At 38.0% G+C, this 26,085-nt stretch overlaps 1 protein-coding gene and 1 long non-coding RNA gene across 2 annotated transcripts in view; one reads left to right on the forward strand and one right to left on the reverse strand.

Annotated features, from left to right (window-relative positions):
• Positions 1-19,443: 19,443 nt before the first annotated feature.
• Positions 19,444-26,085, forward strand: part of KCND2 (potassium voltage-gated channel subfamily D member 2) — a 489,044-nt gene continuing 482,402 nt past the window's right edge. Inside the window, exon 1 of the mRNA XM_032761558.2 lies at positions 19,444-21,902. Within this exon, the coding sequence (XP_032617449.1) occupies positions 20,788-21,902 (1,115 nt within the window). The 5' untranslated portion in view covers positions 19,444-20,787. The remainder of the gene's footprint in view (positions 21,903-26,085) is intronic.
• LOC131380939 (uncharacterized) overlaps positions 23,322-26,085 on the reverse strand; it is a 58,026-nt gene continuing 55,262 nt past the window's right edge. Inside the window, exon 3 of the long non-coding RNA XR_009209245.1 lies at positions 23,322-23,619. This is a non-coding gene — a long non-coding RNA (uncharacterized LOC131380939). The remainder of the gene's footprint in view (positions 23,620-26,085) is intronic.

Raw genomic sequence — 26,085 nt, forward strand, 5'->3', positions numbered from 1 at the left:
AAAGAAACTGTTGCAGGAAGGCCAATTTTAGAAAGCTAAGAGGGTTCATAGTAGAATAGGAATGAAGAAAAATTAATAGATTTGAGAGTAACTTTATACCTTGTTACAAATAGTTTACCTTTACTTACAAGGGTAACTACTAAATTTTAATTGCCTTAACACAGAAGAAATCCAAATTCAAATTCTTCTCTTACCCTTTTATCATAGATCCAATGGCCACACTGTTATTTTTGAAAGGAATGCCATTTTTCCCTCACTCCAAATTTCCCACTTCATTATCTAAAAATGGTTCCTCTCATTATTATCCTAACACTCAATCTCAACGGATGAAAGTATTTATCTTCTCATCTAGGTCAGAATTCATTTTTTCTTCTCCTTGCTCCCGTGATATATTGCTTATATTTTCCATTCTTATTTTTTTGCTACCTTTACCATATTATAGGAGCCTTAGAGGTAGGGTCCTTGCCATGTCTGACAATCTGTGACAAACATTCCCTTGATCATAAACACTCAATAAATGTATGGTGAAAGGAAAAATAATTGATTCTAACTCAACTACAATCTAGATAATGTTATCTTCCAGTGATAAGACATTGACAAATGATATTTTTGGTATAATATAACACAGGATCACTATTTGATTTTTATGGATGTATGCATCTTTACTCGTCTATGTGTAAAAGATAAACCTAGTTTAAAATCCCACCCATAAATGTTAGCGTTGACTCTTACAGTCAAATGTATTAATATATATTCTTTCATATTCATTCTAACTTTGTGAACTTTTATTATAATGTCTATCTTTCAGGCCAGTTTATTCAAGTTACCATTTCTACTAATAGTAAACCATTACTCATACAGAGTTTTACTACATTTAAGCAACCACATCCTTTCAATGACTAAAATGGAACACAGGAATGGAGGTTTATACTTGATTGTACCTGATATGGTTTGGCTCTGTGTCCCCACCCAAATCTCATCTCAAATTGTAATCCCCATAATCCCCATGTGTTGAGGGACGGACCCGGTGGAAGGTGATTAGATCATGGGTGCAGTTCCCTCCATGCTCTTCTCATGATAGCGAGTGAGTTCTCATCAGATCTGATGGTTTTATAAGTGTTTATTTCCCCTCTCTTCTCTCCCCTGCCACCTTGTGAAGAAGATGCCTGCTTCCCCGTCCGCCATGACTGTTAATTTCCTGAGGCCTCCCTGGTCATGTGGAACTGTAAGTCAATTAAACCTCTTTCCTTTATAAATTACCCAGTCTCAGGGAAGTTCTTTATACTAGTGTAAAAACAGACTAATACAATACCATGGTTTATGAATAAGTATGTGAGTAATGAGTCCTGATGTGTTACTGTAACTGCACCTCCTCTGTAAAGACCATTTTTGTGCTATAAGACCTGGGGTTTTTTGAAAAAGTTCAAATCTTTAGCATCTGTTCATTCATTATTTTAAACATTACAAAAACTTATACCTCAGAAATATGGTAATTTTCCCATACATTACAGTTGTAATAGATTGTACTTTTCAGAAACAACTGCAATAATATTTCCAGTTTCACATCATCTTCTAGAATCTTGCCACTCTGCCATTATAGGGTAGTGTTGAACTCCCCTCGCTTTGACCTTGAATGGGCCTGTTGAAGCAATAATAAAACTGATAGTGACACTATGTGACAGCCAAGATTAGTCATCTAAGCAACACAGTTTCTGTCTAGCTCTTGCTCTGGATAGGTGCCCTTGGAACTCAGCCATCACACTGTGAGGAAGCTCAAACCACATGGAGAGATCTGCATGGAAAGGAGGTGAGGCTTTGAGCCCTACATCCTGCCCAAGCTCCCACCTGAAAACTGCTACCAATTGTTAGTTAGGTGCATTTATCACACGACTTCCTCACCAATGTGTGTATAATGTGACTTCCCACCCACATTATGGAACAATGAACAAAAGAAAATGACTTGTAGTTTTGGGGCACATAGTATTGAAGTGGTTAAAAGGCAATAGTATTCTGAACAAAGTAAATGAAATTATTCGTAAGAGGTACATCTTGCATTAATAGAACATTTCCCTGTAATGTGAATGTGACCTCCAGGACAGTCAAGCTTACTCTGTTTAGTTGGCTTTTGTATTATGAGTGCTTAGAACAGATCTCTGCCCAAAGTATGGACTCGGTACATAAAACAGTGAATTTATAATGAGAGATGGATATGGTTTGGATTTGTGTCCCTGTCCAAATCTCATGTCAAATTGAAGGAGGGGCATGGTGGGAGATGATTGGATCATGGGGGCAGATTTCACCCTTGCTGTTCTTGTGATAGTGAGTTCTCATGAGATCTGATGGTTTAAAAGTGTGTGATACTTCCCCCTTTGTGCTCTCTCTCTCACTTTCTCTCTCTCTCTTTCTCTCCTGCTCTGCCATAGTAAGATGTGCTTGCTTCCCCTTCGCCTTCCATTATGCTTGTAAGTTTTTTCTCTTTTTTTTTTTTTTTTTTTTTTGAGACAGACTTTCACGTTTGTTGCCCAGGCTGGAATGCAATGGCATGATATCGGCTCACCGCAACCTCCACTTCCCGTATTCAAGTGATTCTCCTGCCTCAGCCTCCCAAGTAGTTGGGATTAAAGGCATGTGCCACCACACCAGGCTAATTTTTGTATTTTTAGCAGAGATGTGGTTTCTCCATGTTGGTCAGGCTGTTCTCAAACTCCTGACATCAGGTGATCCACCCTCCTTGACCACTGAAAGTGCTGGGATTACAGGCATGAGCCACTAAGCCTGGCCGCTTGTAAGTTTTCTGATGCCTCCCAGCCATGCTTATTGTTAAGCCTGTGGAACTGTGAGTCAATCAAACCTCTTTTCTTCATAAATTAGCCAGTCTTAGGTAGTTCTTTATAGCAGTGTGAGAACAGACTAAATTCAAAAATTGATACCAGAAGTGGGGTACTGCCATAAAGATACCTGAAAATGTGGAAGTTACTTTGGAACTGCATAATGGGCAGAGGTTGGAACATTTTGGAGGGCTCAGAAGAAGACAGGAAGTTGTGGGAAAGTTTGCAACTTCCTAGAAACTTGTTGAATGGTTGTGACAAAAATGCTGATAGTAATATGGACAATGAAATTCAGGCTGAGGCCTTCTCATATGGAGATGAGGAACACATTGGGAACTGAAGCAAAGGTCATTCTTGCTATGCTTTAGCAAAGAGACTGGCAACATTGTTCCCCTGCTTTGGGGATCTGTGGAACGTTAAACTTGAGAGAGATGATTTAGGGTATCTGGCAAAAAAAATTTCTAAGCAGCAAAGCATTCAAGATGGGACCTGGCTGCTTCTAAAAGCCTATGCTCCTTTGCATAAACAAAGAAATAACTTAAAACTAGAACTTACATTTAAAAGGGAGGCAGACAAAAGTTTGGAAAATTTGCAGCCAGACCATGTGGTAGAAAAAGAAATTTTTTCCTGGGGAGACATTCAAGCCGTCAGCTGCAGAAATTTGCATAAGTAAAGAGGAGCTGAATGCTAATGATGAAGACAATGGGGAAAATGTCTCTAGGGCATTTCAGAGATCTTCACAGCAGCTCCACCCATCACAGGTCTGAAGGCTTAGGAGAAAAAAATGTTTCTTGGGCCAGACCCAGGGACCTGCTATTCTTTGTAGCCTTGAGACATGGTGCCCTGCATCCCAGTCACCCCAGATCCAGCCATAGCTAAAAGGGCCAAGGTATAGCTCAGGTCATGGCTTCAGAGGGTGCAAGCCCCAAGTCTTGGCTGCTTCCACATGGTGATGGGCCTGCAGGTACACAGAAGGCAAGAATCGAGGTTTGGTAACCTCCTCCTAGATTTCACAGGTTGTATGGAAATGCCTGGATGTCCAGGTAAAAGTCTGCTGTAGGGGTTGAGCCCTCATGGAGAACCTCTACTAGGGCAGTGCGGAAGGCAAATGTGGGGTTGGAGCCCCACACAGGTTCCCTATTGGGGCACTGCCTAGTGGAGCTGTCTCAAGAGGACCATTGTCTTCCAGAATCCAGAATGGTAGATTTACCAACAGCTTGCATCGTGTACCTGAAAAAGCTGCAGATCCTCAATGCCACCCCTTGAAAGTAGCCATGGGAGGGGGTGTACCCTGCAGAGTTACAGGGGAAGAGCTGCCCAAGGCCTTGGTAGCCTACCCCTTGCATCATCATGCCCTGGATGTGAGACATGGAGTTAAAAGAGATCATTTTGGAACTTTAAGATTTAATGACTGCCCAGCTGGGTTTCAGACTTGCATGAGGTCTGTTAGCCCCTCCATTTTGGCCCGTTTCTCCCATTTAAAATAGCATTTATCCAATGCCTGTAAACCCAGTGTATCTTGGAAATAATTATAATAACTTGTTTTTGACCTTACAGGCTCATAGGTGAAAGGAACTTACCTTGCACCAAAGTCTTAGCTGAGACTTTGGAGTGTAGACTTTTGAGTTAATGCTGAAATGAGTTAATACTGGGGGACGGTTGAGAAAGGACAATTGTATTTGGTAATGGGAGAGGGACATGAGACTTGGGAGGGGCAGGGGCACAATGATATGATTTAGATTTGTGTCCCTGCTCAAATCTCATGTGTGAAATATGAAGAGGGGCCTGGTAGGAGGTGATTGAATCATAAAAGTGGATGTCTCCCTTGCTGTTCTCTTGAGAGTGAGTGTGTTCTCATGAGATCTGATGGTTTAAATGTGTGTGGCACTTCCCTCTTCACTCTCTCTCTCCTGCTCTGCTATGGTTAAGTTGTGCTTGCTTCCAATTGGCTTCTGTCATGATTATAAGTTTCCTGAGCACCCCCCACCCAGTCATACTTCCTGTTAAGCCTGCAGAACTGTGAGGCAATTAAACCTCTTTTCTTCATAAATATTCAGTCTCAGGTAGTTCTTTATAGCAATGTTAGAATGAACTAATACAGAGATATAGAAATCAAGGCTAAAAAAGAAAAATAAAGGCTTTTGAAAAATATACACAATCAAAATTTTTGCAAAGTGAAAATTGTCGGAACGTTATCTAAATTTATGAAAATGTTAATATATATAAAAATTAGAAAAAATGTGTATTTAAAACTATAAGAATCTTAAAATCTAATATACATTACTTTCACATTCATGTTTAATTTCAAATATGTTATCTTATGTTAACCTTCAACATCATTGTTAAGTGTGTGTTTTTTATTTAGTTGTCTGTATTTGCTTATTTAATATTTTACTAGTACCTGAAATAGAGGAATTGATTTAACATCCCCAAAATGTATTTTCATCTGTTTTTTAAATATCATATAATATTTGCAATTTTGATTCAAAAAGTACTAAGTTACTTTCTCTAAAGCAACTACCCTCATGATTTCTTTATTCATAATATTGTTTGCCAGGTAGGTTGTGTCTTTCTTAATGTTTTCTCCTAAATGAAAATGTCCCTGCAGACATTATAAATCCAAAGATTCAGATTCAGTGATGTATTTTTCCATTTTACTGACCTGCAATGAAGCACACCTTTTCCAAGCAACACACAAGGCATTTGGGGAAAATTCCATAACTATAAAAAATGTTTATTATTTACTCTGCATTGTGATGCATAGCTCATTCAAAGTATGACTGACAAGAAGACACATTAACTCAATAGTCAGGGGAAATAGAAATCAGTGTGAGAAAAATTATTGAGTGAAAAGTCACTGAGTACCCTATTATTAGCCATTCTGTATTTCTATAATATAAATTTATCTGTGATAAATCTTGGAAACTTCCCACAAAGAGATTCATGTATGTCCTAAAAATTAACAAAACTATTAATTAGTGTCATTTATAATCACTGGGCTCAATAAATTCAGATAAAGTAATGTGGATTACATTTAAAAAAAATTAAGACATGTAAAACATCATCCCATTTAGGAAAATGATACCTTGGACAAAAAAAAAATGAAATGATATAACATTCTATTAAGATAATATTTTTATTTTATTTTATTCAAATCATTAGATATAAGTGCCTTAAAATTTGTCACGTGATAACATTTATGGTTTAAACATTAGAAACACTCTATGGTTGATGTTAAATCGTGGTTAGTAATATACCACTTTGAAATTATCTCCTACGGGAAATTCCTGACATAAAAAAATTAACCCACCACCTATGAATTTACCTCTTCTCATATTATCAAAATTTATAAGTAGGATAAAAATGTGTCATAGTCTATTGCAACTATTAAGTTGAAAAGCACTTTGATATGATTCAGCATCTAAAAATGTAGAATACCAGATAGCTCCACGGTAAATGAATTTCCAGTGTATTAATTAGTTACAACAATAGCACCAATAAGTTTGCTCAAATGTATGACTAATGATAAATGCCTTTTTTAAAATTTTACCAAATATCCATTGATAATATCTCAACATTACTTATTCCTCAGCCAGAATACTTCCTAAAGTGTTAAGAAGCAATATTTCTTAAGGACCTCTGAGCATTGCCTTCTGCTTATATTTTGTGACACTGCCTTCCTTTAACATAATGCTTCAGAAATGACAAATTATGTGTGGATCCCACCATGCTCCTCAACATCGAGTTGATTCTTACTTCCATGCTTTATCCTATACTGTCTTCTGTCATTTCTGGGCAGCTTTCTCTCCTGAATTTCATCTTAACTTGATAAAACTGGAATTAGTTTTAAAAACTCAGTTGAGGAGTGTGTTGGCTGTCCCCAAGATCACCCCCACATTCATAGATTCCCTAGAAAGACTCACAGGATTCAGCATTTGGGTGTATTCACCACAAGGATTTATTACAGCAATGTAGTAAGGATACACAGTTGGATCACACTGGGAAAAGGTGCAGTGTTGGGAGGAATCCATGTGATTTTCTTATGCTTTCTTCTTCCCATGAGGTGTCACACACAGTATCCTCTTCCAGTAATAAAATGCAGCAATATGTGTGATGTGTGCTATGTTTCTGCCCAGTGAAGCTCATTAGAGACCTAGCTGGAGGCTGGTCATGCAGGTACCCTCTGCTTAGAATGTACTAACATTCCTGACTCCCAAAAGAAAAGCAGGTGTTCAGTAAAAGCCATGTTGTTTGCACAGACAAAGCACAGTGAACCACCTTTATCAGTTAACTACCGACTGGGAACCAAGTTTCTAGATGTCAACCAGGGGCCAACCTTTTAAACAGTCTTTCTAATTTATTTTTATTTTATTTATTTATTTTTTGGGAAGGAGACAGAGTCTTGGTCTGTCGCCCAGGCTGGAATGCAGTGGCGCGATCTCAGCTCACTGCAACCTCTGCCTCCAGTTTCAAGGGATTCTCGTACCTCAGCCTCTTAAGTAGCTAGGATTACAGGTATGCGCCACCATGCCCAGCTAATTTTTGTACTGTTAGTAGAGATGGGGGTTTTGCCATGTTGCCCGGGCTGGTCTCGAACTCCTGACCTCAAGTGATCCGCCCACCTTGGTCCTCCAAAGTGCTGAGATTACAATCGTGAGCCACCGAGCCCGGCCTCAAGTCACCTTTCTAAAGATAGCAGGCTGAGGCCTGCTATATTAGTTTTTGCTTTTTTTGTACAGGAAGTAATCCTCTAAAGAATCTGTTTCTGATTCCTGGAAAGTTAGCTGATGGTGTTCAGTGCTCCCAGACTTAAATATTTCATAGGATTTTCTGCTTTGGAGTGCAATAGCCAATATATTTAGCCTTCTCTCCCATATTACTCCTGAATATCTTTTACATAGAACTTGGAAAATATAACTCACTTGGGAAAAGTCTTTTGAAAGGATCATAAAGTCCTATTTCTACTTAATTTAGTATTTATATCTTATCCCCTTTTCCATCCTATTCTCTTCCTAAATAATTCACTCTGAATATCATTAAGTAGGTAATTTATCTTCTTTGCCATTGTTAGTACCATATGCAAATATGTGTCAAGATGTCAAGTAGAAAGGAGGTAGGTTGAGCTGTGGTGGCCTGAAGCAGGGTGTTAGAGCTGAGTCTGGTAAGCAGAAAATCCAGAGTAGGAGCAGACCAGCACATGATGCTGGAATCCAAGTAGGATGAGGATGAGGAAGGCATCACTATTGGTAGGCACCCCAGCATGTTCTGTCAGAGCCCAGTAGGGTGGGAGGGCATTCAAACAGAGGGAGAACCAAGGCAGAACTGTGGATCTTGGGGCAGGGAGAGGAGGGTGTCTACACAGGCATGAAACAGTGGTAGCGGTGGCTGGCAGAGTATTGGAGGCTAAATGAAGAGTGGCAGTAGTGGGTGTATATTTAGAAAATTAATATAGATGTAGACATATATTTACATGTATATATTTGACTTATATATGTATGATTTAAAAGAGTATATATAGCATATTTGTTTCTATTCTCCATGGTCCTAATATATAACAACAGAAAATTTTAAATATTGTTATATTCTTTAAATAAATATTCCACTGGTTATTTTGATGAGAATGTATTTCTCAGGGAGAGAGAGGTTATAAATGTATTATTGCTGTTGATATCAAACATATGTTTAAAGTACTCCCCCACCCCCACCCTGCCAAGATAAGCTTACTGCATCTAAGAGAACTGGAAGTGAAATTGAGGATGTAGAACAAGATATTAATTTCCAAAGGTTTAATATCAAAGAGCAAATTTCTAGAAGATCTAGGACAGTAAGCTCAAGTCTTTCATTAAACTCTTCTATCTCCTGCATTTAGAGCCTACTACAACAGCTATCTTAACACACCAGTATGAAAGATAGCCATCTTTTCCCCTAAATACATTTTCCTTCTACTTCCTGTTTGTTATAATTATTCTTCCAGTCACTGGGCTCAACATCTGTCACTTACCTTTTTCATCTTAGCCTTCCATACGCAACATTCAGATTATCATGCATAGCAACATTTTTTCTCACAAGTCATCTTATGCACATTTCATTTACTTTTTTATTGCATCCTTCAGTTGGAGAGGCCTCTTTTTTTCCTCTTAGTTTCTTCTTACTTAGATTTCTCCTGCACATAGCTGTAATAAAGTGAAGAATTTTTTTAATTTTCTCTATAAATTGGTTAGAGAAATAAACAAAGAGGAAGTATGATTAGTGTTGGAATCTTTTAATTCCTTTCTCCTCTAACTATGCCATTTCTTTTACCATGCAAGCAATACTTGCTTTTTCTACAGTATTTTCACCTCACATCATACAGTGTCCATATGTCTTTCTTCTGGTTTTTTTTTTTTTTTTTTGAGATAGAGTCTCACTCTGTCGCCAGGCTGGAATGCAGGGGTGCAATCCCAGCTCACTACAACCTCTGCCTCCTGGGTTCAAGCGATTCTCCTGCCTCAGCCTTCCAAGTGGTCGAGATTACAGGTATATGCCACCATGCCTGGCTAATTTTTGTATTTTTAGTAGGGATGGGGTTTCACTATGTTGGCCAAGATAGTCTCGATCTCTTGACCTTGTGACCCGCCTGCCTCGCCCTCCCAAAGTGCTGAGATTACAGGCATGAGCCACCACGCCCCGCCATCTTTTTTCATATTTTACATGTTTTAAATATGTTTATTGTAAAATATTTTAAAAATATCTTTAAAATATTTGTTATTTTTTCTATCCCCTTTTGACTATACAATCCTTCGCTAGGATAAAAAAGCTACACTTTCCAAATGTCTTTATTCAGAGAAAAACTTATATTTCAAAAAAGTGCTACTGAAAACGAGACACATACAGACAAAGAACATCAAAGGCAATTACTTAATAAGCATTCCAGGTTTGTTGCTCTCCACAGATCCTTTCTGCACAGAACTCTGTTTAAAATCAGTTGGAGTTCTGCCCCCACAAAGGTTTCACACAGGGAAAAAGAATAAGAATTTAAACATAAATAAGTAGAGCAAACTTTAATAAGCTCTCTCAATGAGTATTTACCTGAAGGACTGGAACAGCTGCAATGTAAAACCTGCTTAATAACCCTCTATTAAATAATTTTCTTGGTTTAAATTAAAATCTAAATGCAGGCTAAGTCATAAACAAAAAAATTACATATTATCATTTTCTAAAAGTGGGGTAATTAAGGGATCTTCTTTTAACTAAATAATTTTAAGTATTCTATTGTTTTGCTTTTCTTTAAACTCTACTACTTTGAGTGATTTATTAAAGCCAACCACATAATGGTGTATAAAAATAATGAATTAAATATACTTTGTGTATCAAAGTGGCTTGCTAGAGTATATCAAGTGGTTTTAAAGAAAGTAAACAAGCAAATTAATCGCCAGTCTTCTCGCAGAATGTGGCTTCTTAAATGATGAAAACCTCGTTAAGACTTCTTTCAGGTTTTCAATGGCCATAAACGATTTGGAAGTAATTTATCTTTTTTGCCATTGTTAGTACCATATGCAAGAATTTGCTCTTCTCCAGTAAGTAATTTTTTCCTTCTAATTTGCCCCCTGCATTCTTAAGTCATAGCACAAGTGCATCAGCATTCATGATACCAAGGATATTTTAATAACAAAATTATTATTTTTACCAGATTTATTAAAGTATGGTTGATGTACAAAACCCACACATATGTAATATGTACAATTTGATGAGTTTGGCCCATTACCACAATCAAGGTAATAGACATATCCAACACCTTCCAAAGTTTCACTGTGCCCTCTGTTTTGGGTGGTAAGAACAGTTAACATGAGGTCTACCTTCTCAACACAAATATTCTTTATATTAAAAGAACCACTGAGTTCCTTCATAACAACAGTCATCTCATGAGGCAGAATTGAGACTGTAACATGATGGTTAGATTTTGTATACCTATTTTCAAATTTGCTAGTCTTAACATGTTGAGTTCCAATCACATAGACTGTGACACATTCTCACAATAGCTTTGTGCGAACTTTGAGAATTTAGTCCATTTCATTATATAAAATATATTTAAGACTTTCTGTATATGAAGAATAAAGTCCCTGTAAATGGGTTATTTTTAATAGGAACTCTTCAAGGTCTAAAACTTGAAAAGGGGAAGATCTTTTGAAGAGGACTTTGCAAAAGACTTTGACGGTATTAATAAATGGGATAAAAGAAGTTGAGCTCAGACTGCCAACTTGTCTTTTTAATAATAGTCTAAAGAAAGACACAGGGTCACTGCCCTTTCCCTGAAGACCATATCCTAGGGATACTGTGAAGTTTTTGAAAACTCAAATATGTTTTAACTATTTAACTAGCCTTAGCTATGCTGTGACTTTTATATGTACCCCTTATCTTGCTAGTATATCAGATTTTGTTTCCCCAGGAACAAAGGTTAAAAACAAACAAACAAACAAACAGACAGCTGTGTATATTTTCCAATGAATAAAGAGTACAAAAAAATTACCATAGGATAAAGCTTCTTTGCCAAACTCAAAATAATATGGAATCCAGAAAGTAAATTAAAAATATACTATATATTTTTTCTACATAGTCATAGATTTTATGAAATGTTTACAATTTATGATCAAATATTTTGGTATTTTTCCTTCGTAGTTTTTTCTTTGGTAGTTCACAATATAAACAAATACAGTGTTTTATGAAAAAAATTAATACATAAAAATTTGAAGCTGCTAGACTTCAGTCAAAAGTTAATGTACATAACTCAATGACTGGCTAAAGGTTTTGCTCATTTTACATGTTGATTGAATTTCTTTTTTAATTCAGAACTACTATCTTTTAAAATTAAGATGATAGTATGTTAAAAATAATCTAATAGAGACTCAAAAAAAGAGTTATCTGGAAAGAGATTCTAAGGATGTAGTCAGATATACTAAATTTATCTTATTTAAAATAGATCATCTAGCAATTTAAATCCATCCTTCTGGGAAGTTGGTATAACTGGTTAAAATATGGGACGAGTAGATGTGGTGCTCTCCTTCCCTATGAGCACAGACTTATTTCTGGCCCTGTCAAAGACCTCAGAGAGATACCTGCGGGACAAGTAAGAGAGTTTACACCTATCTGTGCAAATTTATCACCAGTATTGGGAAAAACAAATTGGCATGCAGACTTTACTATTGCAGACGTCTGTTGATGTATTTATGGAGCTAAAATAATATATACTTTAGGGTCAGAAGTCCTGGCAGTGAGTCAGCTTCAGTCACTTAGTTGTATAATATAATCCTGGAAAATGATTTAACCTCCTTGAGCTTTGTTTCCCTTTGGGAAAAATAAGCATTGGAATAATACACATCTCACAAAGCCTTTTTGAGAATTAACTATAGTAAATACATTGAGAAAGGACTTTTTACAGAGTCATACAAGTGTGGCTCACTGCTGAGGTAAATTTTTTTATCCACTGAACATCTTGGCAGTAAATCAGGTTGATTGTTTATGAACATTTTTTGGAGAGTTAGATTAATAATCTCTAATGGAAAAAAAGGTATATATTAACTATCTAATTAGAGTATTTATTCACTCATTCAACAAACCTTCACTGTATTTCTACCATGTGCCAAGCATGATAACAAATACTTAGGATCTAGAGCTAAAAGGCCAATGCCTTCTCTCAAGGAAGTTACAGTGTAGTGGCTAAGAAACAGAATGACACAAACAGGTCTTATTCGAGCTGTTACAGACTCTGACAAAGCAGATAAGTTGGACATCATTTTGAAGAGGTTAGTCCATGGTTTCTGGAGGATGTGAATCTTGAGCTGAGTAGCTGGTAACTGGGAGAAAGGATGCATGCACCAAGACCCAGGATCAAGGTGAAACACATTAAATTCTGCAAACTAAAAACAGCTGAGCCAGACTGTGAAGCAGGTTAATGTTAAAATATCATGGGATGAGGTTTACAGAGTAGAGGAAGTAGAGATCCTGAACAGTCTATATTCTCTTCTAAGGATTAATTTAGGAAAAAAGGAAGGCTATTGAAAGGGGTGAGATATGATTATGAGTTCATTAAAACATAACACTCTAAATAAATGTTATACACATTGCAAAGAAAGAAAACTGACCCTATTTGCAGGTTGACATGATTTTGTACATAGAAAACTCACGCATTAATAAGGAAGTACAACAAAATTGCAGGACACAAGATTGATACACAAAAACAAATTGCATTTCTATATGCTAACAATGAACATATGGAAATTGAAATTTTAAAAAACACAATACTATTTATAATTGCTCCAAAGGTAATAAAATATTTAGGCATAAGCCTAATAAAAACATATATAGCATCTTGAAAATTACAAAATGCTGATAAAATAATTAAAAAAACAAATAAATGAAGAAACATACCATGTTCACAGATTAAAAGACTCAAAAGAAATATTATCAAGGTCAATTTTCAAATTATAATATCTACTAAAACTCCACGAAAGTTTTGTTTATAAAGAAATTAACTCAAAATAGATCATAAACTTAATTTTAAAATGTAAAACTATAAAATATTTAGAAAAAAGCAGAGAAAATCTTCGAGTCTTGGGACTAGGAAGAGTTCTTAGACTTCGCACCAATAGCATGATTCACAAAATAAAAAATCTCTAAATTGGAGCATATCAGGATGAAAAAAAATTTTGTTTAGCAAAAGTCCCTGTGGTTACAGACTATAAGAAAGTATTTGCAAACAACATATGCGACACAGGACAATTATTTAGAATATATAAGAAGCTCTCAAAAGTCAACAGTATAAAACAAAACAAAATAAAATGTGCAAAAGGGTAACACATTTTACTGAAGAGTATATGCAGATGGCAAATGCGAGCATAAAAATATGTTCAACAAAATTAGCCATTAGAGGAATGCAAATTAAAACCATAATGAAATATCACTACTGTCAAAGAAAAACCTGTCAAAGGTGGAAGGACACTAGTTAAAGTGGAGATCAATTTGTACAGAGGTCACCAGGCATTTTAAAGGAAGAATGAAGGAATGCAGGGCTGGTGAGCAGAGACTCAGTAAAGTCAGGGAAGTGGAAAAATTACAAAAATTGGAAAGCGGGGTTGCTCCATGTTAAACCCATCTGAGTTTGTTACTGGTGCTTATAGAAAGCAGGCTCCTACCCTCCCACAGAGGCTGAACCATAAAGCAGGCCCTCAGCAAGCACTGAATTTACTGGCTCCTTTACCTTGGATTCTCCACCCTTCAGAACCGTGAGAAATAAATTTCTGTTGTTTATAAGACACTGAGTTTATGGTATACTTTATAGTAGTTTGACTGGACTAACAGAGTATCAATGTCAATTTCCAGTATGTGATTCTATACTATAATATGCAAGATGTTACCTTTGGGGAAAACTAGGTGACATACATAAGGAATCTCTATTATTTCTCACAACTGCATGTGAATTTATAATTATCTCAAAATGGGTTTTTGTTTGTTTTAATTCACTCTAGGTGCAGTGTAAGGATAGATAGATGGTAATGAGGGTGGAATATATAAGACCTACTGGGTCATTGGCTATGTCTGGGTGTTTGCTGGGGGGGGAAGTAGTAAAGAACAGGATGACCACCAGGTTTCTTTGTGGGACTTCATTGATCAAAAGCGAAAAGAGGGAGTAGATGATTGGAAGAGAGAGATGATGCATTCCAGTTTGATCTTGCTGAGTTTGTTTTCCTTGTAATCAACTAAACAGAGTATATAAAATAAGAAGAGTAAAGAATAAGAATCCCTAAGCAAGGGAGATATATACAGTGCTCTCCGAGAATTTGTATGCCTACTTTTCATATAGCATTTCAATGCATGAACGAAGACTAAAATATCACTATCATCTGAATATCAGAACAAGGGGATTTTTGAATTCAGAGGGAAGAGTAAATACAGACAGACATATAGCAAATAATGACATTTCAGTCAATGATGGATCACATATACACAGTGGCTCCATAAGATTATAATGGACTACTGTGAATGGAATTGCATTCTTGATTTGACTCTCAGCTTGGATGTTAGTGATGTGTAGAAATGCTACTAACTTTTGTACATTGATTTTGTATCCTGAAACTTTGCTGAAGTTGTTCACAGAGACAGGAGCATTTGGGCAGACTATGGGGTTTTCTAGGTATGAAATCATATAGTTTTCAAAGAGAAGTAGTTTAATTTCCTCTCTTTCTATTTAGATCCCTTTTATTTCTTTCTCTTGCTTGATTGCTGTGATCACTGTGGAAAGCAGTTTGAAGATTTCTCAAAGAATTTCAAATAGAACTACCATTCAACCCAGCAATCTCATTACCGGTTACATATCCAAAGGAATAGAAATTGTTCTGCCATAGAGACACTCATACATGTATGTTCATCACAGCACTATTCATAATATCAAAGACATGACACCAACCTAGATGCCCATCAACAGTGGACTAGATAAAGAAAATGTAGCACATATGTAGTATGGAATATTGTGCAGCCAATAAAAAGACAAATCATGTCCTTTGTGGCCACATGGATGGAGCTGGAGACCATTATCCTAAGTGAATTAACATAGAAACAGAAAAACAAATATCACATGTTCTCCCTGCTAAATGGGAGCTAAACATTGAGCACATATGAACATGAAGAAGGAAACAGTGGACACCAGGGCTTACTTGAGGGTGGAGGGTAGAAGGAGGGGACTATTATTATGCTGATTACCTGCATGACAAAATTATCTGTACACCAAACCCCTAAAGCACACAATTTATCCATGTAACAAACCTGCACATGGACCCCTTGAACCTAAAATAAAAGTTGGAAAGGAAAAAAACAAAAATATTATAAGGGAGTTGAAAAATTCCTGCTGCCTAGTGATGCAGAGCCATTGTAATGTCCTTGCCTAATGCATTACTCAGGTGTTTGTGAGGACGCTGCTGTGCTGCCAGTCCTGCAAAAGTACAGCAGATACAATTATGTACAGTACATAATACTTGATCATGATAATAAACAATGATGTTACTGGTTTATATATTTACTATACTATACTTTTAATCATTATTTTTGAGTATACTCCTTCTACTTACAAAAGAAAGCTAACTGTAAAACAGCCTGAAGCAGGCTCTTTCAAGAGGTATTCCAGAAGAAGGCATTGGTATGCCTTGGTATTCCATGCATGTTACTGTCCCTGCAGACGGAATGAAGAACATTCAGTAGGAAAAGATGTGGATATGGAAAACAGTAATACTGATAATCCTGTCCCTGCATAGGTCTGTGCCAATGTAATTTTGTCCTAGCTTTTAACAAAACATTTAAAAAGTTTTTAAAAAGTGCAAAAATACCCAGCACTTTGGGAGGCCGACGAGGGTGGATCACAAGGTCAAGATCGAGACCATCCTGGCTAACACGATGAAACCCTGTCTCTACTAAAAATACAAAAAATTAGCCAGGCATGGTGGCTGGCGGGTGCCTGTAGTCCCAGCTACTCACTCGGGAGGCTGAGGCAGGAGAAGGTGGTGAACCCGGGAGGCAGAGCTTGCCAGTAAGCTGAGATCGCACCACTGCACTCCAGCCTGGATGACACTCCGTCTCAAAAAAAAAAAAAAAAAAAAAAAGTACAAAAATAAAAGAAAACTTACAGAATAAGAATATAAAGAAAATATTGTTTGTATAACTGTATAATGTGTTGTGTTTTAAGCTAAGTGCTATTACAAAAGAGTCAAAAAGTTAAAAATTGAAGTTTTTAAAGTAAAAAAGATAGTAAGCTAAGGTTAATTTATTATTGAAGGAAAAATAAGATTTTAAAAATAAATTTAGCATAGCCTAAATATAGTGTTTATAAAGTCTACAGAAGTGTACAGTAATGTCCTATGCCTTCACATTCATTCACCACTTACTCACTGATCACCCAGAGAAACTTCCAGTTCTGTAAGCTCCATTCATAGTAAGTGCCAAATAAAGGTGTACCATTCGTAAAAATATTTTATACTGTATATTTACTGCAACTTTTCTGTGTATAGATATGTTTAGAGATTCAAATACTTGCTACTGTGTTACAAATTGCTTACAGTGTTCAGTACAGTAACATGATGACAGGTTTGTAGTCTAGGAGCAATAGGCTGTACCACATAGCATAGGTGTGTAGTAGGCTATACCACCTAAGTTTGTCTAAGTACACTCTATGATATTCAGACAGTGATGAAATCTCCTAAAGACACATTTCTCAGAATGCATCCGTCATTAAGCAACACATAACTATGCAAAGGTATCTAAGGGAATTCTAAATACGGGCTGGATAAAATGAATTGCATTAGCATTATGCATTACAATAAAAAAGAACCAATTCTGAGTACACTCCATGTGCTAAGTATTTCACTGGTGTTCAGAAGTATGATCCTGTTTCATCTTCACGACAGGCCTGAAAAGTTAAATTTCATTATCTATAATTTCTAATCATAGAAGTTAAGTAATTTGCCAAATGAAACAAAGCCAGTAAGTAATTTCTTAAGCAAGATTTTGAATTTAGATGTGTTTAAGTTCTCAGCCCACATTCTTTCCACTATATCAAGAACCTTGTTGAAGATGCGGGAGGGCAGATCCCAATACCTTCTTAAAAACTGTACATATTATGTTCTTGCTTCTTTGGGGCTTTTGTGAAGTTAAACTCCTACTTTTACATTTGTAAGTATTCAGTTTCCTACACAGTTTTAAAGACTCTAGGTTTCTCGCCACATCTTTACAGGAAAGCATGCCATTATTGGCAATGATTAAATACTCATGGCTCTCCACCCTCTGGATTCCATGCCCAGCACCTGTCATAGTGCCACCTTACTGTCTCGACTAAGGAGGGGTTGGTTTTCTTATATTAATTGGTAGTAAGCCCCTCATTTCCATTTTCCAGGTAACATGCTTGTGTGTTTGTTTTCAGGTATGCAGGCTATACAGATTGGTTAACAAGCATCTTTCACTTAAACAAATAGATAAAGAGCAGGTGTCTTCAGTTCCATGTCCTCAAACTTACATGGTGCATTAGCTCTGACTTCATTACTACTGGCACAGGATTCCTTAAATCTCTATTCTGTAAACAAATAAACAAACAAAAAATACCTTTTTATCTTTACAGAAAATCCTGTACATAAGGATATTTTAAATTCTCTGGTTATTTTCTATACTCATTTTTTAGTTTATATATTTTCTTTGACGTATCCCATTTCAAATTTTCAAGGTTGACACATCATGCCTATAATCTCTAGGGCTTAAAAGTCAATTTCTGTAAAGTACAACACACAGTCCACTTACTTTACGAACCAAGGGCAGTCAAACCAAGCCATGAAAAGTAATTTTTAGGTAGAAATTAGGCTACTATTCTTAATATAGAGGAAGCCTCACTATTGCCAAAGATCTTAATTACTATGATGATGACGATTCAGTAATCTAGATTTAATTTTCAAAGGAATTTCAAAAGGAAACTCTCCACATCTCATCCCACAACTATCCAAATGCAGACTCAAGTCTAAGTAGTATATGTCACATAAACACAAAAAAGATGGGTGGCAGCGAAGGGGTTGCGGGATGTTTATGTGATCTGATTCTCTGTTGGACCAGTTAATTTTGATCCTTCACCTTCCTAAAGCATCCAAACCTTAGGTGCAGATTTAACTTCTCGCCATTCCCGCCATCTAGTGGCTGTATGTGTTACGTTTGGTTTTAAGGATGATTCCTAATGACTCGGGGGCGGGGTACGCGAAAAACAAAACGGTTGATCGCGACAATTTTCCTGTGTCTCTCTACCTCAGTAACCCCTCATACGAACACCTTTAACTCTTTTAACTATTTTAAATATACGCAGTGATGCGCAGAGAGGATGAAGGGGACGCAAACTTTCAGGACGCACGCCCCTTGACGATGACATTTAGAAAAGGGCTCCACATCCCTGTTATTCGTAAAGGAAGGGAAAAGGAGTTGTGTCAAGACCTCGATCGAGGACAGTCTCTGATTTTTTGGCAAGTTGGACACATGGCATATTAATCCCTGCAACGTTAACAATCTAGTTTGGAAAATAAATAAAAAGAGAAGGAGGAAATGCACTTAAAAATTCCACGTCGGGGCTTTGCGGGTCTTGCCTTCCAGTCGCCCCCAGAAGACAACCAATTCCTGCGCATTCCGCTCCGCTCACCCTCCTTCCCAGCTTCTCTCGCTCTCTTTCCCCCCATTTTCCCACGCTCGCCTTGAACCGGGACTCGGGAGGCAGAAGCAAGGCACGGGTCCCCTTTCTCCTCTCCTCCACCAAACCACCGCAGCCCAGCGCGTGAAGCTTCCCTTTGTTCATCCGAGGCTCGCTTTCCTCCCCAGCAGATCCACCTGGATGCTCTCCCTCGGTGACATTTTGCGCCGGGGCTGGTGGGTGGCTGGGGTGGAGCGAGAGGAGCCCGAGGGGGCGGGGGCGGAGAAAGGTCAAGCCGAGGGAAAGGCAGGAGACGCCTTTCCTAACCTGCGTGGCGGGGCGTGCGCGCGGTTATTTATTTATTTTCTCCTTATTTATTGATCGCACTAGCAGAGCAGCGCGGGGAGCCCGGGGAGATGCAGGACCACCCACTGGCGGGGAAGCAGCTAGCAGCCCTCCCGCGCCCCCGCGCTGCCGAGCGCCTTCTGCCTCCGCGCTCGGACGAGAGCCCGCGCCGGCCCCGGCCCCGGCCCCGCCGCGCCGCCACCGCCCGCCCGGCTGCCCCGCAGCCCCGCCGCCCCGCAGCCCCGCACCGCGCTGGCCAGGCTCCCGCGACAGTGGCTCCGCAGTAAGTTGGCAGGAGCGAGTCCCCTCCGTTCTCGCCTCCCCCGCACCTTTTGAACTTGTTGCTGCTGCTCTGCTCGCCTGCGCCTGGCTTTTGGAAGGTGAAAAGGAGGAGGGAGGCACGGAGGGATGGGGGAAGGGGAAGAAGAGCTCGCTTGAGCTTTATTTATGCTCCCGCGGCGCATCGGATTCGGCTGCTCGCGAGCTGCTTTCTCTCCTCTTCCCTTTCCGGGTGCACGGCGAGGAGAAAGTCTCTATGCAACTAAGCCCCGGCGCGCACTTAGCCAGGTATGTACCGCGGGCGCGGCGCGTTCTGCGCGGAGGCAGATGCTGCTGCCGCCACGGCGGCGGCGGCTGCCAGCTCCTGGGCTCTGTAACTGTCACACTGCACCTGAGCTGAACTCTCTCTGAAAAGAGAGTGAAGGGGCGATTGGGCGAACGCTTTTGGCAGTCACAGAGGGTGTTTGTAGACGTGGGGGAGGAGGATCTATATTAACGCCCCCCACCGTAACCACTGCACATCACCTCCATCTCTGCAAATACAGCCCGAGGAGTAGAGGCAGCAGCAGCTGGACCCCCAAAGAGAGACGTGGGGCAGCGGCTGTGACCGCATCTCCTGAGGTACAACAACAGGTCGCCTTTTTGAGACTCCTTTGGCGGGAAGGGCTACTTGGAAAGGAAGGTTTGAAAGAGTGAGAAGGGTAGGTGTAAGGGTTCCCTAATTCGTCGAAAGAATTCTATTGGGTGACTCTCGTTCGTCGTCTTTATCCTACACTCCACATACTGACCCCATATTATCCAGACTGTGCCGGGGAGAAATCAAAGACACCTGTTTGAAGAAACGGCTGCACCTGTGTGCTTATTTGTGCCAGAGGGTGGCCTGGCCCACCTGCTGGAAGAGATTTGGCTGGGTTCTGTTGGGGGTGATTGTTAGGACGTTGTATTTTGTTGTCATTATTCCAAATACCTGTCTTGGAGGGAAACTTGCCCTTCTGAGAACTGTGACTTTACCAGGAGCCCTATCTTGGAATAAGAGTGCCACCTCTGGACCACGTTTCTCACTAGTACTTTGCTTGACTGGAGGAAGTGGGCGACTTGTGGCTGCTTCGGTGACCCATTGTAGACGCCTCGTTACCCTTCTTCCTTCCACTTCAAGGAATCATGGCGGCGGGGGTGGCAGCGTGGCTGCCTTTTGCAAGGGCAGCGGCCATTGGGTGGATGCCTGTGGCCTCGGGGCCTATGCCGGCTCCCCCGAGGCAGGAGAGGAAAAGGACCCAAGATGCTCTCATTGTGCTGAATGTGAGTGGCACCCGCTTCCAGACGTGGCAGGACACCCTGGAACGTTACCCAGACACTCTACTGGGCAGTTCTGAGAGGGACTTTTTCTACCACCCAGAAACTCAGCAGTATTTCTTTGACCGTGACCCAGACATCTTCCGCCACATCCTGAATTTCTACCGCACTGGGAAGCTCCACTATCCTCGCCACGAGTGCATCTCTGCTTACGATGAGGAACTGGCCTTCTTTGGCCTCATCCCGGAAATCATCGGCGACTGCTGTTATGAGGAGTACAAGGATCGCAGGCGAGAGAACGCCGAGCGCCTGCAGGACGACGCGGATACCGACACCGCTGGAGAAAGCGCCTTGCCCACCATGACTGCAAGGCAGAGGGTCTGGAGGGCCTTCGAGAACCCCCACACCAGCACGATGGCCCTGGTGTTCTACTATGTCACGGGGTTTTTCATTGCTGTCTCTGTCATCGCGAATGTGGTGGAAACAGTGCCGTGCGGATCAAGCCCAGGTCACATTAAAGAACTGCCCTGTGGAGAGCGGTATGCTGTGGCCTTCTTCTGCTTGGACACGGCCTGCGTCATGATCTTCACAGTTGAGTATTTGCTTCGCCTGGCTGCAGCGCCTAGTCGTTACCGTTTTGTGCGTAGCGTCATGAGTATCATCGACGTGGTGGCCATCCTGCCTTATTACATTGGGCTGGTGATGACAGACAATGAGGACGTCAGCGGAGCCTTTGTCACACTCCGAGTCTTCCGGGTCTTCAGGATCTTTAAGTTTTCCCGCCACTCTCAAGGCCTGCGCATCCTGGGGTACACACTGAAGAGTTGTGCCTCAGAATTGGGCTTCTTGCTTTTCTCGCTTACCATGGCTATCATCATCTTCGCTACAGTTATGTTCTACGCAGAGAAGGGGTCTTCGGCTAGCAAGTTCACCAGCATCCCTGCAGCCTTCTGGTATACCATCGTCACCATGACAACACTAGGGTAGGTGCCATAATGGGAAATGGGATGGAGGTTGGGTATGGGTGAGGCTATTGTGGACCCATTAAGGTTACATGATAACTCCGGGGAAATCATTTGTTTTCTTTCCTGAGTTTAGGAAAGCATTATCTAAATGGTTTGGCAAAACTCTTTTGATCTGTGAAATGGGTATAATACGTTGAAGTATTAAGGCATTGCTGGCAAATGTTGATTATTGATGCCTGAAAGTGATAAAGATACAAAGAAATTTTAGAATTCCTGAATATATGAAAGTAGTAGCAACATTTATATTAATATATAAAAATATTATGACAGTGAAAAACAAAATCTATGCCCTAATAAAGACACAAATGTATACAATGTATATTGAAATGTCTAGAAAGTGGTTCAATGCATTTAAATGAAAAGTTTCCAGGTATACTTGAACTATTATTTTCATATGAATGGATACTTATGGTGTACATTTTTCCTCTAAGAACCATAATTCTTAATTTACATCTTAATACATAGATTGTAGATGTAATTATCAAAGTATTTGATAATATATATGCGCATATTCATATGTATACACTTTAATTATGGTTGATAGGTTATTCAGTGTTTTAGAATATCAGAGCTGAAACTGATCAACTCTACAATATGCAGTGGAATTAAATCTGCAACATATTTCAAACTCTAGGTTCATAGTTTCAAAAAAAGAAGCAAAAGACTGTCATCCACACATTTTTTTTTTAGAATCTACAGATCCCATCAGGCAATGGGCCCACACCCATTAAATACACATAGAAGATAGAGCAGTATCTGGTAAGATTGGTGGTCACCAAGGCTGGCTGTATTATAAAATTTGGGGTCCTAATTTCCTTTTAGAATTTTTTTGTGCATTCTTTTTTGGGGGTATAATGAAGTTCTGCAACCGAAGGGACAAATTTCTGAATTCATGCTGTTGTTTTTAATAGACTTTTAGGGCTAGAATTAAGTTTTTTTAGGAAGTAGAGAAAAGGAAAGGAGGCAAATGATTAATAATGTTAAACTGCAGAAAAGTAGCAGCATTTTACATATTAGAGAATCTAATAAAATAAAATGGTTAGATCCTTTTACTTTTATCAGTTATTAGATAAGCTGGGGAGTGATGTGAGTGCCTTTTCTTCAGCTTTCTGCTACTATTCTTGCATAGGTAATCAGTTCAGTGAGGATTTGGTAATGGCTATAAGAAAAAAGTTATTCCCAAGGCTACTCTTTAAGCTTTGTGTTTCTGGATAATTTAATTGGCTTCTTTAAATGATATTGTGGTTAAAGTCAACTTAATTTTATTAGACATATTGTGTTGTACACAATTTCTCATGTCATATGGCCAACTAATGGAATATTTTATATATGAAGAATTTTAGGCTAGGTTAAACAAGAAATTGTGGTAAAGAAAAATACAATGATTTATGATTTTTATTTAGTCCTATATTTTTTTAAAGACCTACTGGTACTTTTAAAAAAAATGAATTAGTGAAAATCCATGTTCTGTTTCTTATATTTCCTTTTTATCTTGTTTGCAAATTTGTGACAGTTTATAAGGATAAGGATGATGCAGAATGCCTTCTCAGTGTAGGTGCTTATTCTTTATCAAAGAGGTTTGTTTTTGTTGTCTTGTCATTTTGTAGCAGGAGATCCTTATTAAGGACAAATGGGTAGTGCAAATCACCATCATGACGTCAAATTAGAAGTACACCTGAATAAAAAAGAAGATTCTGTTTTAATAGGAGGGGAGAACTAATAAAATGAAATACACTTTAAAAATTTGGTATATATGGCTGTGTTTCTTGAGGTATCAGTGAATCATTTTAATGCTATATAATGTCTATATGATTGAATATAGGTATAAAAAGAATGTTGATGAGAATTCTAATTTCATTAGCTAATAGTTCTATACTAGACTTGAGAAGTTAGCATTATTTTAAAACTTGTTTCTGGAAATGATTTTCCGATTTTTATTTTATTTTGAGGCTTATTTTTGTTTCAAGGAAAAAAATGAGGCAACGTTAAACATTAGCGACAATTTTTTTATTATGTAAATAAAATACTTAAAAGCACCCATTTTTGAAAATATTTAAGAAATTGAATTGTAATGCCTGAGTAAAATCTATGCAGTGGATTTAGTTCACATGTTCCATAGGTAAGTAAGTGAATTAGAAGCATTGAATACACACACTGTCTTGGAACTAAGTGGAACTTGGAAGCTAAGTGGAAGTTACTTTAAAGACTTAGCTTCACTGAAGTTGAACATTTTAATTTTCAGGAAATTAAGCTAATTAATGATCCTGATGAAATAGAGCAGTCACACTTTTAAGATGTGGAAATGTCGATGTAATCAAAATGAGAACATATATGGAGACATGAGAAATCATATGCTTTATAATGTAACAGAATTTCATAGGAAAATGCCTTTAATTTCTCATCAAAATATATTATATATTGTACCCTGAAGAAATAGATTCTTATAAACCCTGCCTTTTTGGTGCCATCTTTGTGACTCAACAGTTATTTAATAATACAAAATATTCAATAAAAGCCATTGCCTAACTTTATTGTTTAGGCTGTAGTTCTATACTTAGAGGATGAAGTGTAAGGTGCAAACTTTCTGGGAAATAATAGTTGGAGCCAATATCCAACTATGTCTGAATGATTATCAAGAGTTATCTGAGCTCTTTTTATGTGGCTATTAATTTTAATGGAGCTAAATGTTCTTCAATTAGTGATAATAGAAGTGAAAATGTGATTGTAAACAGTGGTTATCGAAAGTTCCAGCTCATATGAACATTATCTACATGAGAATAAATAACCAAGAGCTTTGTCATTCAGGACTGGCAGAATCATTTGCAGCTTCTAGACTATTTTAGACAATATTCAGTTGGTTTTATGATCTAAAGAACTGAGTGTGTCTATCTTAGAACCAAGGTGTATTTGTATAACCATTTTATTTGCTTCTTGAAATATCAAATATATCAGTAGACTATAACTTGACTGTGTTTACTGTATAAGTCATTACTTAATCTATTAGGAAAATGAACGCTTTAAAAATAGTTTTCAGGCTACTTCATTTCCTACTAAAGTAGGAAACATAGAAAGCGCAGTTTTAAAAAAATGAAAAAATAATGTCAGAATTTTTTTTAAGTGTTTAGATTGAGTAATTAGGTAGCTCTGTTCCTCCATTTCAGCCCTTCTTTCTGAGCACAGTTCATAGGTCCCTGAATCACCCTTTTATCCACCCAGCTCCTCTTTCCATAATGTAAACTCTAGTTACTGCCATTAACTGCCTTAGTAGAAAAAGAACCTGGAACTCCTCTTTTGTCCTAAAGTCCTTTGGAAAATAACATCCAGTTGTTATTTTTCATTTAGATTGTAGTACTCAAATCTTGCTAAACTTAGGAAATTTTTAAGTGTTCACCAATAATCAAAAACTATTTTGTAAAAATGTACTAAACAGTGTCAAGCTTCAGTTTACTATTGGACCTCATACACATGATCTGGAAATTAGAAGTGGTACCAGGTGGCACATTAAATAATTGAAGGGTTATTATTATGTTAAGTAATATAAATATTTGCATTCTTGGTCTTATTACCCATTTAGACAATTTCTCTAAAAGAAGGGATCATATTACCCATAATATAAAACTTAAGAATTTCAGAAGTGTCATTTTTGTGGTCCATATCACTATAATTTTAAAACAAAATTGTTTTCATCAAAGTTTTCAATATGGGAAAGTTGCTACATGGCATTTCTGTAAAGTATATGTTTAGAGAGAAATTTTATTATTTTAATGATATAAATTATATTCTGATTTCAGAACAAATTTGGGAAAGTAAAAATTTAATTTATATTATATATTTATCTAAAACAAATACGGTAGCATTACATCTTTGCTGCCAGAAAACTTAGCGTAATTGCCATATTTCAATTTTTGTGCGTTTGGTGAATTAGTATTTTAAGGAACAACAAAAAAGCAGAGAAGTTTTCACTTAAATTTTCATAGCAATGTATCAGGGAAATTCCTTTTTTAGAATAGCATACTTTGAAATAATTTATCATATGCATATATATGATATCTATGATATACAATAACATTGTTATAATTATATATTATTAAAGAGAAGGATAAACTTTTAAATACTATTCTCCTGATACCTGTCACTATTC

This window comes from Hylobates moloch, unplaced genomic scaffold (assembly GCF_009828535.3).
Source record: "Hylobates moloch isolate HMO894 unplaced genomic scaffold, HMol_V3 SCAFFOLD_1, whole genome shotgun sequence".
Classification (NCBI taxonomy): Eukaryota; Metazoa; Chordata; class Mammalia; order Primates; family Hylobatidae; genus Hylobates; species Hylobates moloch.